Raw genomic sequence first — 18,958 nt, forward strand, 5'->3', positions numbered from 1 at the left:
CACTGTCACACTGTCAAGGCTTACTGGGACACTTAAATGTTATTAGTAACGCCTGTGTTTGCCCTAAAAAGTCTGCAGTGAAAAAGTTCTATTGCTCGTAGTTTGACTGACTAATTGATTTAAGACAGGTGGATACAACACAAAATGTCTCTTTATACTGAAGCATACATCCATGGCTGCTGTATGTCAATGTTTCGAAGTTACAGCAGTGAACAACAGCAAAGATATATCCTTACTGAAGTGTGCAGGGGAATAGCAACATATCACGTGAAAAATGTAATTCAGGCAGCAATGTGTGGTAATTGCAATTTATTTTGGTATATAAATACAAAACAGACATTTTAACATGAAAATAACATTATTTAGACAGTTATGGTGTTCTCTATCTCTATCGTCAGTTTTCTTTTTCTTTCTTTTTTAAATTTTTTTTTTACAAAAAATTCCGACTGAAAAGTTTTACTGTAGGTAATCTCAGAGCTATAATGAGCACCTTCTGCTATAACAGGCATTGTGAGGACGCCTTGGCAGGGGTCCTTTGAAGGCCTGCAGTTCCACACAAGCACAAGTGTGTAATTATAGCAGCTACTTTTGACAGTTTAACTTAACAAAACAGATTGCCAAATTAACAGTTATGCTGCCATACAGTGTGCTCATTATAAACATACACACAAATCCCTAGAAGCACACACACACACGCACACCTTACACACACACACACACACACACACACACACACGCTTAATAAAACCATAGCATTGTCTTCTTTATATAACCCATTGTGAACTCTCCCGCTTGTATCACCTGCCTGAAGTGTCCTTTTGAACTGAGCAGAACCAAAGCAGGGTGCGAGCCAAACACAGCGGCCGTATGCTGTTAGATTTCACACATTTCTCCACTGCGCTACGTTCCTGCTTTAGACCAGGCGACTGCTCGTGTTCTTACAAGACAGCTTCAGATAGATTCACATCGTTCACACAATTTAAACATAATGATAATGTAGTTTACTATACTGTGTTAAGAAACCTATATACTGTACAAAACTATACACAACTCAGAGGTCTTACCTCCGTGTTACACACTGGTCTGTGCCATTGGTTTTCTAAAGTCAGTGTGAGGAAACGATGGCGGACTGAAGCATGAAAATCTGGACGTAACTGAACAGGACAGATGGATAAACAGTAGCATCAACAACTGATGCCATACTACACTTATAAAACATTCATTTTGGAAAGCAACGGGAGAGAATAATTTAACATTTAGATACAGTTAAAGAAACAAAAGTGGAATAAATGTGTTGAAGTGGGTAAGGGAGAGAGAAAGTGAGACTTTTGTGCAAACTAACACGAACAAAGAACACGATAATAGGCCGTAAGTAAAATGATAAAACTTTCCAAATATTTCACAGAGTGGACATAACACTTATAAACACACACACCTGAATAGTAAATACATAAAATATATTTGGAAAGTTAATGGAAATCTAGTTCAGTTCACCTCAGGGATAAATTAAGTGATGCCCCAAAACAAATGTGGAATCACAAGCACAACTCTAGCATGTATAAATCTCTCTTCTGTCACTTCACACAATGTACAGCAAAAGATCAGACCCATAGTCCCCAAAACAAATAAGTTACAACACAGTTGACAGAACACTTCATCTGTGCTATAATTTACAAAAGTGCTTTCCTCTTTGACAGCGTCTCTTTAGTTAGTTTTGAGGACAGAAAAAAAACATCTGTACCATAATACTTAACGGTACCTGCATTTTGATAACATAAAGGTCTTTGTTTTTAATCTTGTCCCTTTTTTCCATGATATTGTCCTGAGTGTTACAAAATGGTTTTCTGAGGACGATCCACCAGCGATTGGGATTTTCTTCCATCATGAAAAAACCCTCAGCTCCGCTGAGTTTTTTGTTTTGATCAAGTGTTTTATCAAGTCATCACCAGCCAACAGTCTTTAGAGTCACTGATGGGTGTTTGTGGAAAACAGGACAAGCAAATAGGACACAGTATTGCTTCAACAGCTCTGGCTTTGGCGAGTCTTTCATTGGTTCTTTTACACCTGAAAGAAAATGGAGGCCATCTTGGAGGACAAACAGGTCAGAAGAGGACAGAAGGACGTGTATCCATCTCCTTTTGGTCCTTAGCGGATGACAGGTTACAGCCATGCTCGCCATGTGCACATGTTGCTGTTCTGCCTCCTGTGATTGATGGACCTTCAAACCTGTGTGGACTTGACTCGTCGGAGAGGATGTCGTCCCTCGGGATGGGCACGGCAGGGTGGGGGGCATTCAGAGGGCAGGTCTAGACTGCGCTGGTGAGGCAACGCCGTGAGGGAAGGAGCACATCGGGAGGGGTGGGGGACAGGATTGGCTGATGGTCATGTGATCTCAGAATACGGTAGCCCTGAAGCCTAACAGGCAGGAAAAGGACAAAAAGAAGATTAGGAGAGGTAGCGAGGAAGTGAAATGTACAACATTTCAAACATTTGGGATGTGAAACATGAAGGGAATAGAGCAGATAAACTTTGCTTGACTGAGACAGTGAGAGACAAGAATGCAAAATTATGATGTCTAGACAACAGATAGGGTGTTCACAACAGAGATATCAGACAGTAAGAAGCATCTATTACATGCAGATACAATGAGACAACACAAGCGACAACAAAAAGCGGAGTAACAGATACACCTTTAAGACCACTTAGAGCCTACAGCCATGCTAGCATGTCTCTGAGGCTGTACTTGAGGTACAGGCGAGTTATGTCTGTTGCTTACAACACAGTACCTGACAACACAATAAGAAAGGAGCTCATGTATGTGGTGTTCAGTACATTACATAGTTAACATTGGGAAACACTCACCCTTTGCACAAAAGCTCCTTGATTAAGTTGAAGCTATTTAAGTTACGTACGTAAGTATGTAAGTACTTTTGAGCAAAGGACATGGGATGAGGTTGGGGTAGATTGGTGAGTCACTCCCAGGACCTTTACGCAGGAGACTGGGATTTAATTCCTATGAGGGGTGAAGCTGTTTTAACTCAAACACTGATTTCTTTCTGTTTCCTGAAACGGAAATATGAAGCTAATGTGTTGAACCAATCACATTGTGATCTTTAGCACACTAATGCTAACGGGGATACGAATGTCTGCACCAAAAATAAGAACAATCTTCTTAATAGTTGTGACATGTTACAGTAATAACCACACATCAACCTCATGGTGGCGCTAGAGGAGAAATCTGGGGATCAGCGGTGAATAAGATCCATCCGCATTGGAACATGAATTGTCTGATAGCTGGTGAGATATTTAATTTGGACCAAAGTGGTGGACGCATGGCCAATACGTAGGCCAATTTGCATCACCAAAAGACACCTTTCAGGCAAAAACAAATACATCATGGACACTATCGATGATCTCAGCTATTTATTTATATTCTTCCAGAATGATTTCCCCCATCCCTTACCTGGAGGCCACTTAACTTTTCGAGTGGACTCTCCACGCGGGGCAGGGTGAGAAGAGGCACCCCCATAGGGGGTTCTTGGCGCTGTGGAGGTGGAGGAGTCGGCATAGCAATCTGGGTCGGCTGGAAATTGTTGATCACACATGACACCTAATGGAGATCACAGCAAAAAAGGTTAAAAGAAAAAAGGAGAAGGAGAGATTTGTTCCACTGCAGCACAGAGATGGATGATTTTCTGGTTCTCAAAATGCTCCGAGTGCCATGGGAACAGATACTGAAGAGGACACTTGTGTGAGGGAGAGAGATAGAGAGATAAAAGAAAGAGAGAGGAAGAACGAAATAAGGGAGGAGGCTTGAAAAGATAGGAGGGGCACTTTGATTTTAAAGTGAACCCTAACCCTAGAAGTTTTTCCAGAAAATTGATTCAGGCCAAGAGATCCATTGTGCCATTGTAAAGATTCAGATCAGCCCATTCACATTCATGAGTGTAAAAACGTGTATGTCCTCTATCACACAGGCTCTTTTGCCTCAAGCTCACCTTAATCATCAGTCCATCCTCCCACCATCTCTCCTGCGCCCACATCACACCAACACTGCTCTCTCTTTGAATTCTTCACCGATTCAATCTTTCCCTTTTCTCTTTATCATACCATCCTATCCTACAAAGGCAAAACACAACAACCTACGTATTTGGTCAAAGTTGAGATAGTTCTGGTGTCTGTCGTGCTATTTAAAAATGATTACAACACCAAAACTGCTCCATGGTTTGTAAATCTCTGAGCACTGGAAGCTACTCTCAGCATTTAACGCTAAAGCCAAAGAGTGAGCTAGCCATGACTGAACTATTTCATGACAGATTTGTTCTGTGACTGAAAAAATACATCTAATTAATCAGAATCATCAGTTCGCAATTCTACATGACTCAATGAGCTAATACAGCAGCTAAATTCAACATGATGGAAAAGGAAAACTAAGCTAAGCTTCTGATAAAGCTGACTAGCCAAAAGGGAAGCTATAACTTATATGTTGACTCCAGTGAAATTAATCTGATTCGATTTAAATCGCATATTTAAATGTATTACATTGTAAATGAACGTATTATCAAAGCAGATGCTTAATTACTAATAACTATGGATTGTTAATGATCAAAATAAAACTCATTTTCTTCAACATACGCGTAAAAATGGACAGAACACATTTTGCTTGTAGATATTCACTTTCCCTGAAGATGATGAAAGGGCAGAGTGCAGTATCCTCTAGTCTTTTACTCATGTCTTTCTCCCCTTTCCATCCATCCATCTATCCTCCTTCATCCTTTTGTGATCCCTGAATCCATCTCTTCTTCCACCCTCCTCTCCCTCCCCATATTTCTTCCCCTGTCCTCTCCTTCTCACCAGGAAGGCAGCGATGGCTCCTCCGGTGACAAACCCAGCCAGGACATCGTTCCAGTGGTTTCTGTGTTCAGTCACCCTTATCACCCCCACCAGCACGGCCAGAGACAGCAGCACCAGGCACAGGGTGGGCTTGGTCAGACGAGTCCCTTTGGTCCGGAACACCAGGGTCACGTACATCTGGATGACAGAAACATATTTGAAATAAATACAATAGCATATTATCTGTTCATGGCAAGCTGAGCCAGGTGTTGAATCCACAGGTCTTCAGTCAGCCAGTTGAGATCATTCGAACGGTGCCACAGCTTGAATGGCTTAATGGGCTGAACATCTTGAAAAAGCCACAAGAGGCCGCACTCTCCAGTGATTTTAAAGCATCTGCAGGATTTGATGGGTACAAAAAGAAAGCAGCATGAAAAGACTGCCATGATTGGTTTAATGCCTCCAAAAAATAACAGGAACATGGCACTGTAATTAAAAAGAGAACAAACGCTCCAAGGTTGTTTTTTTTCACTTGCGGTACTTAATAAATGTATCATAAATAAATGTTTCTAATAATTTAATACTTGTGTTAAGATAAGGTGATGACTACCACACATTTAATTTTAAAAGTACTAAGTTAAAGCAGATGTTTACTTCAGAGAGTAGAGTCAAAATGTGTTTTTTCTTAATATCTTCTTATTCTTTTCCATATTTAACTGCCACAACAGTAAGTTGTAAGCTTTCCTGCCATTTTAAGGCTCTGACACACCAAACTGACATCAAAGAAGTATCTGTGTTGAAGACTGACTGTTGTGATGCCTCATGTCTCCTGTGTTCAGGCCAGAAAGCTTTACTTGAACACAGCGCAAAGACGACAGCCGACGGTTAACAATCTTGTATGTTCTGCGAGTCACAGGAAATACCTCTATGCCGATATACAAACTTCTAATTGAGAATGTGTCTCATGAAAAGTAGCAAACGGCACCTGCGAAGAGGCAGAGGAGAAAAATAAGGAGAAACCGCCTTAATGGGTGAAATCATGGCTACTACAGCCACAGGCTCAAGGGGTTTTGACTTTTTTGGGGTTTTTTCTTCTCATGCACTGATCCACATGCCATAAATGCCAATCAGAGTGATTTCTCTCACCGCCAAGCCGCCGCCGTTGTGCATGCTCAATCGACAAAAAAGCTGCCAAACGACACAAACGTTTACTGACGCCTGACAATGCCTGAGGGCCGACTGTTGGCCTGGTGTGTACTATGTGCTTTTTATTTCTTTCCAATAATATTATTATACATTATTCCAATAAAGATCCAGAAAAGATTGTAACAATTTGGCAGAAACTTTAGTACTACTTTCTAAGTGGGCAACTTCTGTAAATCTTCTTTTTTTGTTTGACCAGCACACCATCATCACATCCCACAATTACCCTTGTGTGTCTCCCTTCACACAGTGCCTTAAAAAGGTTCCCTACCACTGTGTAGATGGCTGAATAAAAGCTGAGCGCTGCGTCTTTGGACGGGAAGGATTTGCGGGCAGACACCACCAAGTATGGGTTTCCTGTGCAGGCTCTGCGCTCTGCGATGTACTGCAGCGGAGACTGACAGCCCAGAGCCGTGTAGTTTGGCCTGCAGGCGGACAGAAAATGAGGCGTCTGGTTTCCTGTCACCACTTGACCTGCGTTGGCAAAGATGGTGGTGGTGAAGAGGCCGAAAGAGTAGACACCTGTGGAACAAAAAAAGAGACAAACTGAGAGAGAGAAAGGGTGTGTGTACGGAAGCTCAGAATAAGTGAATCAGTGAATCAGTGAGACAAAAACAAGCACTTAAATGTGAAGTAAATGGTTGGGCTGATTGGTGTCTGTGTGGGAGGGAAAGGCCAGAGAGACACAGCCTTTGCGTTTATGCTTCATATCTAAAGTCCATCACTTTAAAAGACTCATAACTTTGATAAACAGGGATGATGAAAACGATCAAAGAACATCAACAGAGCAGGACATGAAGAGGAGGGCAGGCGAAATTAGTCCACAGGAAACCTAAACTAAGGACGAGGGCTCTTTCCGGCCTCATGACAGAGGAGCACCAGTGTAAGTCTTAATGAGCCTTGGTCCCAGAGTACAATGGCTCTATTTAGCCCATAGGCTGTAAAAGAAGTAGCCCTGGGGTCTGAAAAGTCAATGTGAAGTGCCTTAAACCTGCATTCTTTCTAATGTCCAGCAAGGGGCGCCTCCCCAGGTTCCAAGAAGAAGCCCGATTGAATAGAAGGATATAAGCAGAAGGATATAAGCAAATGTCTATACTTCTCACTTGATTAATCACCTCAGCAAACCGTTTCCTAATGAGTTTATGATCTCTATGGCTTATTTCAAGTCTTGTTCAGTGCTTGGTTGCACTAAAAGACTCTTAGGGAGTCAGTTGGTCGGTCGGTTGGGCGATTTCATGTCCACAGTAAAACATCATGATGGATGATGGGTAATTAGTGTTTCTGAATTTTAGGCAGTGTGTCCCCTCAGTGTTGCCGTAAGCCAGGAGCTGCTCTTTAGCACACCACTGTAGTCAAAATAATGAACAAGACATGAAGACGTAACGTTAGTGCAACAAACTTTTAATATTTTCTCCAACGTGTCACAAATACCAACAACTCTTTCCTTACTGCAACTCTGAGGGGACACGCGCTTTGCTGTTGATGACTGTCAGCCATCAGCGATGGACGATGGCATCGTAACCAAGCTAGCTAACTATGGCTGGCACTACATGAAAACTTAGCTCCACCCTCTTGTCCAAGATCGCGACAGTCAAAATGCCAAACTCAAGGTTTCAAAACACTAGTCCACAAACCAATGGGTGATGTCATGTCACTGACTGCGTCCACCTGTTTGATGCAGCATATGATTTAGTGAGAGACAAAGAAACTGTGATCTTTAGGACTATAACTGACCCAGGAAACGTACGATCCTTCGGAGGAGAGGGTTGAAATAACAGCAGTCAGCGGTCACTATGGTCTTCTCCTGAGCTCCCTCGCTCTTCACCAAGAAACTGGTCACTTCCCCGATCAGAATCTAGGACAGAAAGAGAGACAGAGAGAACAAACATTTTAACTAAACTGTGTTGTTAAGGACTGATCATCTTCACTGAGTATTGTGTCAGTTAAATATGGTGTACAGAAAAATTATTCATGAGTGTTCCTCCCTCAGCCTTGTAACGATTACAGTTTTCCTTGGCCAGCCTGCTTTTATATTTCCCTCACCATTTGGCTGATTTTATGCTGCTTTACTAAATCCCAACATTAACACCTCCCATTCGCTCACTCATTCTCATCAGTGGGAGTTTGTCGACCTCAGTGTCTCATAGATCTTCTTTCTCGCTGTTTCTCTTTTTTTCCGCAGCTCCATAAAACCATGACTGTACTTTGATTAATAATGTCATGTGGGCTAATAAACTCAAAAGGGAGGATTAGATTTGGCAGAGGACATGAATCACACACATCTTATACTACTTTTCACGAAATATTTTAAATATATTAGCAAATATTTTATCCCACCTTTATCACACCTCAATAAAACCTCCATTATCATTACAGCCTTGTAATGCATTTTGAACACCCGTTTACAGAGCACACACCCCGAGCCTCTGGCAGCCATTTGAGAAGCCGTTTTAAGAGTTTAAGTCAAATCAGCAGGACATTGATCTCTTTTGACAGGGAAATAATTTGACTTAACACCAAGTAACACGTCCCTGGACACCATTACACCCTGCATACTGAAGCTGTCTGATCAGGGGACCCCTGCTGACAGAAGCATGGATAGATGTAGGTTACACGCTCATACAATATGCATGGCCCAGAGCCAGCAGTGTGGGACGAAGCTAATGCACCAAAGCTCAGTGCGCTCGGTGTGACAGGCAAAAAGGCTGAGGTTTACCCTGACGTTATGGGCCAAGAACCACTGAGGGAGGGTTTGGTGAGAGTTGTGGAGCTTGCGTGTCAACAGAAATTATTTCTTCTTTGGAGTATGACATGACCTGCAAAACTAACCAGCCCTGAAGTAATGTGTGCTGGGCTGACAAGGTTCTCAGGTAGTTAAGACGTCATATCACGATTCGAAGGCTGTGTGGTTGTTTTTGCTGTTCCCTGCTCACCTTCAAACTTTTGATTAAATTTACAGTGACAAGTTCTACAAGGTCCTTTTATAGGTTAATTGGATCGTTAACTCTGACTATGAAAGAACCAAATAAACAGTGTGCGATTTTTTTGGTTCTTTCCTAACGATGGATGATAGTTGGCTTTATAAGTAAGGAAAGAGAGATGAGTCATATAAAGAGGACAGCTTAAAATGAAAGAGTATCCACGGCTAAAGCTCAGCAAACCCTCCAAAGAAGAATAAAACTAAACTAAAGAAAGAAAAATTTGAACAATGAAATGTTACTGCACATGAACACAATCATACATTGGCCTCAAATTCTTCAAAAACCATGTAAAATAAGACTCAGCTTCTCTTATATTGGGCCTGCTTGAAGATTCTCCCCACCAAGCACACACGCAAGTTTGACTACACTTCAGTTATTCCTGCAGGGACGTTTGTGTGAAGGGTCAGCCATAAATCATTATCCCCAGAGCCGACGGAGGTTCGGTACCCGGCTGCAGGGGCTGTGGCAGAGCTGGTGGGTGCCAAAGATTAGACAGCTGGATTATGTGTAGCACATTTTTACCTCCAGGCTGCTCCGAAATCACATCAACCACTGCCTGTGATGAAAATGACTCCATGCTCCCACCAATGCTACAAATGAAAGCCTTAAAAATAACCACATGAATCAGGTACTGGGTTTGGATATACAGTATGTTAACATTAGGTGGTGTTTATTATGTCAACATCACTTTTTTCAGCCTTTTCTTGGAGGGGACTTCCTAAAAACTAGATATTACATCCTGTGTCACACTGTCTTAGTGTTGTGTGCCTTATTGTGCGTTGTCACTGGCTTGCATTTGGTGTCTCGTCAGTTCTAACTTCAAACAGATGATTTTTTATTTTTGTGATTGCTGATTGTGTCCTTGTGACATCAAAAGTGAACGTTGGCTTATTATTTTAATCCAAACTATGATCTTTTCCTGAACCTAACTAGGTAGCGTTGTTGCTGAAACCTAACCAAACTTTGACTGATTACTAATAAAAGATTCTTTTAAACATCTGAAAACAATAAATTCAAAAGTTAAAAAGTAACCTCTACGCACACACAGGACACAAACTCGCCCACATGACAGTCATGTGCAAGATCCATTTGTCCAACACAACATGCTGTGTACAATGTCTTTGCCCGTCTGACTTCCTAAAGGCATTCCAGCGGAAAGTTTCTCATATAACCTTCCAAGGCAGACTATAATTTTCCATGCACATAAGTGTGAGGTCAAAAACACAAATTATTAAAAAGCAATGTGCACTCAGTCTGGAGCTTGCAGAGGCGTGCAAGTGCTACATCCTGCAAAACCAATCCCAAAGTTTTTACTTGGGTCAGTCTTCTACTGGGCAGGGAGTCATACAATTTCACAACTTCACCCTGCCATGCTGGATTCAGAGTGAGATTTGACATGCTTACATAGTACGTGATGGCCTTATATACACTGTACAGTGGTATAATGCTGTGAGAACACTGCCTGCATACGTACAGTGTATGTACATTTCAATGGTCTGCTCAAGGTCACAATCCATTCCATTGAAAGAGAACTACAAAGGTAGGTTATAAAACTAATGGTTCATTTATACAGAGGACTAAACCTGCCAAAAGAAAAAAATAAAAAATAAATGGCTCAATAAATACATGAATATGCCAAAAATATCATTGAAAATTAATGTAAGCATACTTTTTTAAATTTCTGTATTTGCATTATGAAGCAGAAATGCATTAAGAAAAGTAAAAAGAAATACAGAAATACAATAATTACGTTTGTTGAAATAAATAGGGGGAAAATGCAAATGGCAAACAATACACAATACATAAATACAGAAATTAATAACATAAATAAAAAAATTTAAAATTAAATGGGAAAGGCAATAAAGTTGAATTAATACAAAGGTTGATAAAAAGAGGCAAATTAAAGCTAATATCTCTTATGTCACATTTTATAAATTAATTAATGCCTACATTTATTTTCAATTTTATTTTAACTGCATTTAATGGCATATTACTGAGGTGGTTATTTACTCAGGGAACAAGACCATGACAACATTCAAACACCACGACGCAAGTGTTTCTACAACATAAAACTATGTAGACTCACTTTAACATAAAGTTGATGTGTGCTCTCTCTCAACCTGACACAAGAGTCTTGACTAAACTGTTATTGTCCTCATGTATTTCTGGGAGATGCTCTTGTGAAGTGAGTGTGGGGGAGAAGAGGAGGAGTGGAGGAGACGGCAGCCACTGATGACAGTCCGCTCGCAGCCAAAGGGGGCAGAAGGCATAAGAGACTTGTAAATGGTGTTGTTGGCGAATAATCACTGTGAAACTGAGATAACGAGAGTAAAGAAAAGAGGTTGATTGTAACATAATTAAAACTATCAAAGGATCATTCTGAGTGCCAAACTGGCTTCAACAGCTGTCTTTGCAAAGCGGCCAAAACAAGTTTCTTTTTTTTCCTTTTTTTTTTTTTTTACAGCAACCCGAGGGAGTTTCCCACTTTAAACGTGTAGGACTGAGGAGGAGGCAGAAATATAATATAATAATATAATATTCAAATTATGTTTTTGTAAGTGTATAATAACCTGAAACTAATAAACCATGGTGGTTTTCATTTCTTAAAATGAGCCTTTTATATCTTCATGAGGTCCACCATGCTTTTACAGTAGCACTGAATGGACAAATCAAATGCTACCTTAAGAAAGAGCCTTTCTCGTTTTTTTCTGTTTTTAGCGGCCGCTGCAGGTTCTCCTACATATTTGGAAGGGGATGGCAATGTGAGGGGTATTCAATTAGCTGCAATCTGCAAACTCACCAATAGATGCAGGTAAATTCTACACACTGGACCTTTAAGTGAGTTGCCTTAAAGCAGGATATGCATGTATTAAAGGAGACATGTTGTGCTTTTTTGTTTGTTTTTTTCAAAAAAGGGAGGGGATATAAAGAGACAGGAGCTAAAATAGAGTGTTTAGACAGGGGGATAATACTGTCCAGTGCTGCATCACTGGATAATATGAGAAAACTGATGCATGTAAACCTATTCTAGCAGTAACCCAAAATTAAATTATGAACCTGAAAATGAGCATAATATATCTCCTTTAAGAGAGTTTTAGAGTTGCCACAAGCATTACCTCAAAGAACCGGACCTCTCTGCACTGCTACGTGTGCTAAATGGCTGCAGCACATGCATACGTATGTACATTCACAGTGAACAAAACATAAATGTAGTGATGTTGAAAACTGAAAAAAAAGAAAAAAAAGAAAGAGAATTAAAATATGAATCTGCTGTGAAATTAATTTGTCTTCATGGCACTGAAGACTGGAGCCAATTTTCATCAAATTTCATCATCAAAACTTAACAGCTTGACCCGATTTCTGTGAAATACCAACAAAAGTTCCTCTAATCTGCGAACACCTGCTTCATTCTGCTTATTTCTTACAATTAATTAAATGTAACTGCTGAAAGAATTGTAATTTCAGTAAACTGTGATTGAGAGCTTTTTGCCATCTGCTGTATATTATACTAATTATTCTGATATGTTTTTACATCATCACTAACCAATTAAGGTAAATAGTAAGCTATGTTTAGAGGTAAAAAGTATGCATCAACTTGTTGGAAAGGACCAAGTTGGTCCATCTCCAGCTTATACTTTGCTTTTGACTGAATTGACAGGTTTAGTAACACCGACTTTCATACTTTTCATACCATATTTTCGACAGCATGGAGCACGACTTCCTTCATGATTCCTTAAAGGGGACTTCAAACAAAATCGGAGAGACTGAGGGGCGTGTAGAAACAGAGAGGGAGAGATGTTTGTGATGTGCACATCTGCACATGTTTGTTAATAATATAGAAGCTCCTGGTGTTGGCTCTGACTTGTTGACACATCTATTTGAGGTTTTGCATTTGACTTAACGAGCTATTAATTTTGGTATGACAACAGAGCTGTTTGTCGCTTTACGTCTAGTGTTGTGTCGTATAAAGCAGCAGCTGCAGATAATCCCATTGGACACTGAACGGTCTTGTTTCTTCTTCTCTGGCATGTTCTCTCCCTGCTTCTCTGTGTGATGGAGAATGAAGTCTACGTCCCCATTAAGGAAGCAGTTGCCTTGTCCTTTCTTTCATCATTCGCTCAATTACTTTTATTTTCTTACCACTCCCAAGCTAATGTGTTCACACTGACGTTCGATGGTGATGGGCTCCCACTGAAATGCCACATTTCTCCCACAGCCGTGTATTCAAAAGTATCTAGAGTCAATACTAATCCCTTTTCATACTGATCTCACTGAAAGGTTGCTTCCTGCTGCTCCACTGAACATCCACTTTAGTCTCAATAAAAGGTCTGCAATAGAAAGAACCAACAAATGCATTGATAGCACAAGGCTTTGATGTAACCTTGGCACTATCCAGCAGCTTCTAACTGAGAAGTCTCTGTACAGTAATCAATGTCCATGCTACGAATACACAAAGGCTACAATCTCTTGGCCTTTCACTAATGCTAGCACAAAGCTTGGGGAATTTAGCAGATGTTTTCATGGCTGTTGGGTGGTTACTTTTCTGTGTTTGAAAATTTAACAGACAGAATGAAGGTTAGACCGGAAACTCACAAGTTTTTATCTTCTGTGGCTTTTAAAGCGCCTTTGTACGCTGCTCATAAAAATAAGCATATCTCAAAAACTAAACGATGTAGATAGTTCAAATTAGTTGTTAAAAGAGTTTTAAAAATATGTTGTTCATGTTTCTACATTCAACATTTTGGATCAGTATGTTTTGTGTTTTCATTTGGAAAAATTTGATGAAAAATTGACTTAAATAACCCATTAGGTTAAGCTTAGGTTGTACAGATTACGGGGATATGAAGCATTTGAAGACACTTCAAGCAAGCAAAAATACCAATGTAGACAACAGTGGATCATTTGTATTGCTTTTATTGAGTGCACAGGGTTCAGATTTATCACACTGTGTATTTAAAGGTACACCAATCATCATTCTTATATTAAAGCTATGGTTGGTAAGTTTTTATGAATATTTTTTGTTATATTTCTAGAAAATCTCTTAACCCTCTTATCCTGACTGCAGTCAACTAATCAAATGCTCTGACACATAAAAGAAACAAATCCAGTATCTGTGGCTGTTGCAGGCCTCTAATAAGCAAATCCAATCATCTTATTTGGCTTGTATGAGAAATTGGACAGACTACCTGTCTGTCTACCTACTAACATGCCTGCCTAGTCTTCCATAAGGCTGCGGATGTATTTTTAAAACTATTAGTGAGCTAGTCGCACAAGAATGTCAGAGAAAGTGCAGCCAAAATTTCCCAGTGCTAACGTACAGCTTGACAGCGATGAGTACTAACATTAGCCATGTTCGCTCTTTACGTTCATCATGATAATGTTCGGTGGTATCTTACATGTGAGTGAGATACTGTATGAGATAGTTGGGTATGGTTAGAGATGACTCACAGTAGGCCTACAACCTCTGAGCCTGTTGTTCAGCAGCTAGCTACCTCAGTGGCACTAAGCACACAGTCCCTGAGCCAAAGAACGAGTGAGTGGTAGCAGCAGAGACAGACTGTTGTTCGGCTGCTAACAAAGTAGCACAAAGCACACAGCCCCTGAGCCAAAAAACACACCAACTGCGGTAGCAACAGACTCACTCAGACGCTAACGTTAGCACAAAGCACACAACCCTTGAGCCGAGCATAGGGTGGTCTTTTCAGACTGAGCTATGTTTGTGACGACTATTTTGCTTGTGTTTATATGATTGTGGCATTTAACAGAGTTGTTAATTCATGTGTTTATCTGACTAAATAAGCTAAGAGAGCTTCTTGAACGTAGCAAATTAGCTGCAAACACATCTCCCAGCTGGCTGGCAAGAGCTATGGAGCAGTTGGTGTCTGTTCATCTTTTTGGTTGGGTATTTTCAAAATGTAGCTTGTGTTTGCTGAATTTCTACAATCCTACCAATCCCAGCTTAAACAATGGATTAAATGACTTTGTGAAAGGTGTTGCTGGTAGTGACGATCCCACAGAGAACTGTTACCTGACTCCACAAATCCCCTCAACTCAGTGGCTGCCATCCCTTTCAACTCATTATTTTGCCCTTATACTGCCCACAACTGTACTGTTTGGTTCAGTCTTAGCAGTGTTGCTCTGAGAATCCACAGTACACCACCAAAGACACTGTTAGAGATTAGCTGGTGAGTATAGTGGAAAATTTAGCAGCTATAGAGACAGATATTTCTCCCCAGAGTTGGTGGAGACCAAAGCAGAGCTAAAAGGAGAATGAATATCGGACTCACATTCATCAGGTGAGCAAAAATGAATGCTAATGTTGCTGTGTATCAAATAGGCATCTATTTGCTAACTTTGTCACCATTAACAGCTTTATATGGTGATGATAATATGTTAATGTTGTTTTAAAAGCTGGTGTGCTGCCCCAAGGTACAGAATGTTTGATTATGTATATCACAGGGCTTCAAATACAACACTAGCACCACCGAGTGTTTATCCCAACATACAATAGGATGAATCTTGATAACAACAGCCGTGAAAAGAGCTCATTTGTTGCAATAAACACCGGAAAACATTTAGTTTTTGTAAAGTTATTCATAACCATCTTTTATAAATCATCAGTGTGGCTCTCTGTCTGCCTGCTTTCATCCAAACTACAGCTTCATTTCGGCAGAATTTCTGTCAAACAGCAGGAACATGTGAAAGCAACTACAGTAACTCCCATCTGACATTTACAATACAGCAACTGCTGATGTCTTTTTCTCATCATTGTTTTTAAGCATCAAGAAAAACACACGCACAAGGACGCACCTACAGACACGCAAAACAAAAAGAAGTGAAATTACACAAATTGAACAATAGGGCATCTGGGAGAGAAAAGCAAAGAAAGAAGACAATAAAATAACATGTGAATGTACATATGTGTTTGTGTGTAAGTGTGGGGAAAGGAAGGGAAATTCTTAAAAAATAAGAGGATAGGGAGACAGATTTGGAGAGGAGCCAGAGCTGCGTGGAAGAAGACGTGATGGACCGACATTCAGCAATTATGGAATACAAAACACATCAGATTTTCAACTGCACTAGTCTGCCTCTAAGGGGAGGATGGTAAAGTCTGAGAGTATTTTTTGAGGTTCGGCGGATGTTTTTTGAGGCGCCAGCATGTAGCTCACAGCAAAATGACGCTCCTATCAATGCTGAGGTGTCTGCTGCTACCTCTCTGTGTGTCATCAAACCAGATCCTTCAGGCCTGCCCTTCTTCAGCAGGTCGATCTGAAAGGGCATTTTGAAGCAGCAGTGGCAAAACATGTATTCATGTTTCATGAAATATGAAACAACAACGCCACAGCACCTGTTACACACTGAATAAATGTAATGCAAGTTTTCTCTGCACTTCTTTGATATCATCATGAAGTCGTAAACAGCACGGCTCACATCGTGGCACTCTCCAGTATTTCTTTCACCTCATCTAAACTCAATTAATTGACAGAATGTGTCAGTTTTTATGTTGGAAACTGGAATTAAATCTTCAACTAACAATAGTGCAGTAGCCTTCAAGTCTGTCAATCCAAACAAAGATCTGGCTACACACATTATCATTGTGTTATAGGGGAAAAAATGTTCTGGTTTGTTTGTATTTCTTTTAACCAGTCACAGTCGTCTTGGGTGGTGCAAAGCCCAGGATGCAGCCTGCAAAATAAATTTGAAGGGAACTTGTTTTGGTGAAACATTTAAACTTGGGGGAGTCCTGACGTTAAAATTGCTGAATCCCCACAAAAGAAAACGTAACAGCTGCATGCTTGTAGGGTAAACTCCGCCAATATTACACAGTTTACAGGTCTTGGAGAGTACGACTGCATATGTGAAACAAGTAGTATAAAGACTTTTATGGCTCCACAGGAAACTGCATGTAAGTGATGGCACTCAATGGCTAAGTTGCATCTTGGATAACGTAGGCACCAGATTTTGAAAAGGAAAAAGAATCTGTGGAATACAGAGTACAATGCAGACCAAAACCTGGTGCCTACATTACCCAAAATGCAACTTGAGTGACATCACCAGAGGCAATTAATCAGATTACATGCAGCTTCCTCTGGACCCACAAAAGGCTGTGATGTGTAAAACTGGTGGAGGTACCCTTTAAATTTGTACCATTAGGGCCCAGACACATCAAACCTACAGCAAAGAACTAGTGGCAATGAAGGCTGACTTCGCATTACTTCATGTTGCTTGGGTCTTGGGCAAAAAGCTGCCCTTGAACACACCACAAAGACTAAAGCCGACAGCTAACTAGCTTGTACATGCTGCTCCTGTGTGAGAGGACATAACTCTCCATACCAGGTGGTGGTGGTCTATATTTTTCATTCAAAAAGGGAAAAACTCAAGCTACAAAACTTAAAATGTTTAAAATTGGACTTGATCTCAGCTCTGTTTGAATTCCCTGATAAGTCACAACACTGAAAAGTCAGTGTGACAGATCCTGGTTGACATGAGGACACTTCACTCTGAGCAAGACTTTACAGTCCCTTTAGAGCAGAATGTTTCTTCCTTGTTAGGAAAATAAAAAAAGCATCCAGTTTCAGGATGTTTCAGTTTTTTAAAAGAGGATGAGAATATGTGTGACAAGGTACTCATAACCCGAGAAATGTGTTTTCCCAACATCTACTTACGACCTGCCAATCGGTTCAGTGATAACTTTCAAACTGTAATTTCTTAACTTAGTCTTAGTGGAAGAGAAAGTTTTATACTCCACTGGAAATATACCGGAGCGAGGTGTAAATCACTTGGCAGCCAATTAGTTTTGAGCAGATGTTGACTGTGTTCTGGAGGCAATCGCTATGTTTTTTTTTAGGCGGCATTTATTTCATCCTTGAATAGTCAGAGAAATCTCAACTAGTCAGAGGAGGCGGTATGATTAAGATACAGGCAGACGTTTGTGCGTAAACACCGGCAGAGGCAGAGAGATGACGGAGAGCAGAAAAAAGGGTAGGAGAGAGTAAGAGAAAATGGCGGAGTTGATTAAAAAAAAAGGCAAATGAAGAGCGAGACGAAGAATGACTGACACAAACTGCCTTCTCCTGCCTCAGAGAGCAGAGATCACATAACCTTTGTTGAGTGTGTGTCTGTACTGTAGTTTCATCAAGAGGGTTGCAGCTCTGGAGTTTTTCACCTCTGACAACTATATGCGATAAGTTGAAAGGATGCCGGTGGGAACAGAGGTGGCACAGAGACATAAAGGTGTTTGTGAGAGGGAGAAGCTCTGGAGGTTGAGTGAGTCTTAATTGGTTTTCTAGGATTTTTCTACCTATTGTGACACCATGACAGCCGATTGTAGGATGCTCTTTATCTTTGTGGGCAGGACTCCGAACAGCGTGTTTGCGTGCTTGGGGAGTCTTGCTTGACGAAAGCTGACAATAGGGATCAAAAGGAGGAAAATGTGAAGAAAGAAGTTAATCGTAACACATAAGGGCGCTTCAGAAAAAAACACATTCGTTGAAAAGCTAATTTTCCAAGAATGTGTAGAGGGACAATAAAGCATGTATGGAACGGTAATGAAAGATGTATCCGGAGGTTTATTCAACCACCACTTTCAATTTACAGCTCCTCCACGGAGAAAAGAAAAGATACATCAAACCGCAGGGGTGTATACACAGATCCATACTGTCTCAGAAGAGTAAAATATACTCACAGCATGCACTCTGACTAATGCCAACAGCAATCAGAACAGGAACAAGTGACGCAGCAACCAATTCCTGTTTGACGTCACAACATATAAAAAGCAACCTAAGCTCAAGGCGGAGTGTGGAAATGTACGCTACTAGTGTATGCGTGTATTTATTGCAGATGTGTTTGGGATTTTTCGCTCATCATTAACAGCTCCGAGGTATTGTGAGAAAACACTAAATTTAGATACGCGCTTACGCCGTGAAGTGTTTCTCAGTGAA

General features: G+C 40.6%; 1 protein-coding gene across 1 annotated transcript in view; it reads right to left on the reverse strand.

The window, feature by feature from the left end:
• Positions 1–373: 373 nt before the first annotated feature.
• Positions 374–18,958, reverse strand: part of plppr2b (phospholipid phosphatase related 2b) — a 30,378-nt gene continuing 11,793 nt past the window's right edge. Inside the window, exons 2-6 of the mRNA XM_073468615.1 lie at positions 7,771–7,891; positions 6,308–6,558; positions 4,855–5,031; positions 3,480–3,610; positions 374–2,415 (exon numbers count right to left, since the gene is read on the reverse strand). Coding sequence (XP_073324716.1) covers positions 2,307–2,415; positions 3,480–3,610; positions 4,855–5,031; positions 6,308–6,558; positions 7,771–7,891 — 789 coding nt within the window. The 3' untranslated portion in view covers positions 374–2,306. The remainder of the gene's footprint in view (positions 2,416–3,479; positions 3,611–4,854; positions 5,032–6,307; positions 6,559–7,770; positions 7,892–18,958) is intronic.

This window comes from Pagrus major, chromosome 1 (genome assembly GCF_040436345.1).
Source record: "Pagrus major chromosome 1, Pma_NU_1.0".
Classification (NCBI taxonomy): Eukaryota; Metazoa; Chordata; class Actinopteri; order Spariformes; family Sparidae; genus Pagrus; species Pagrus major.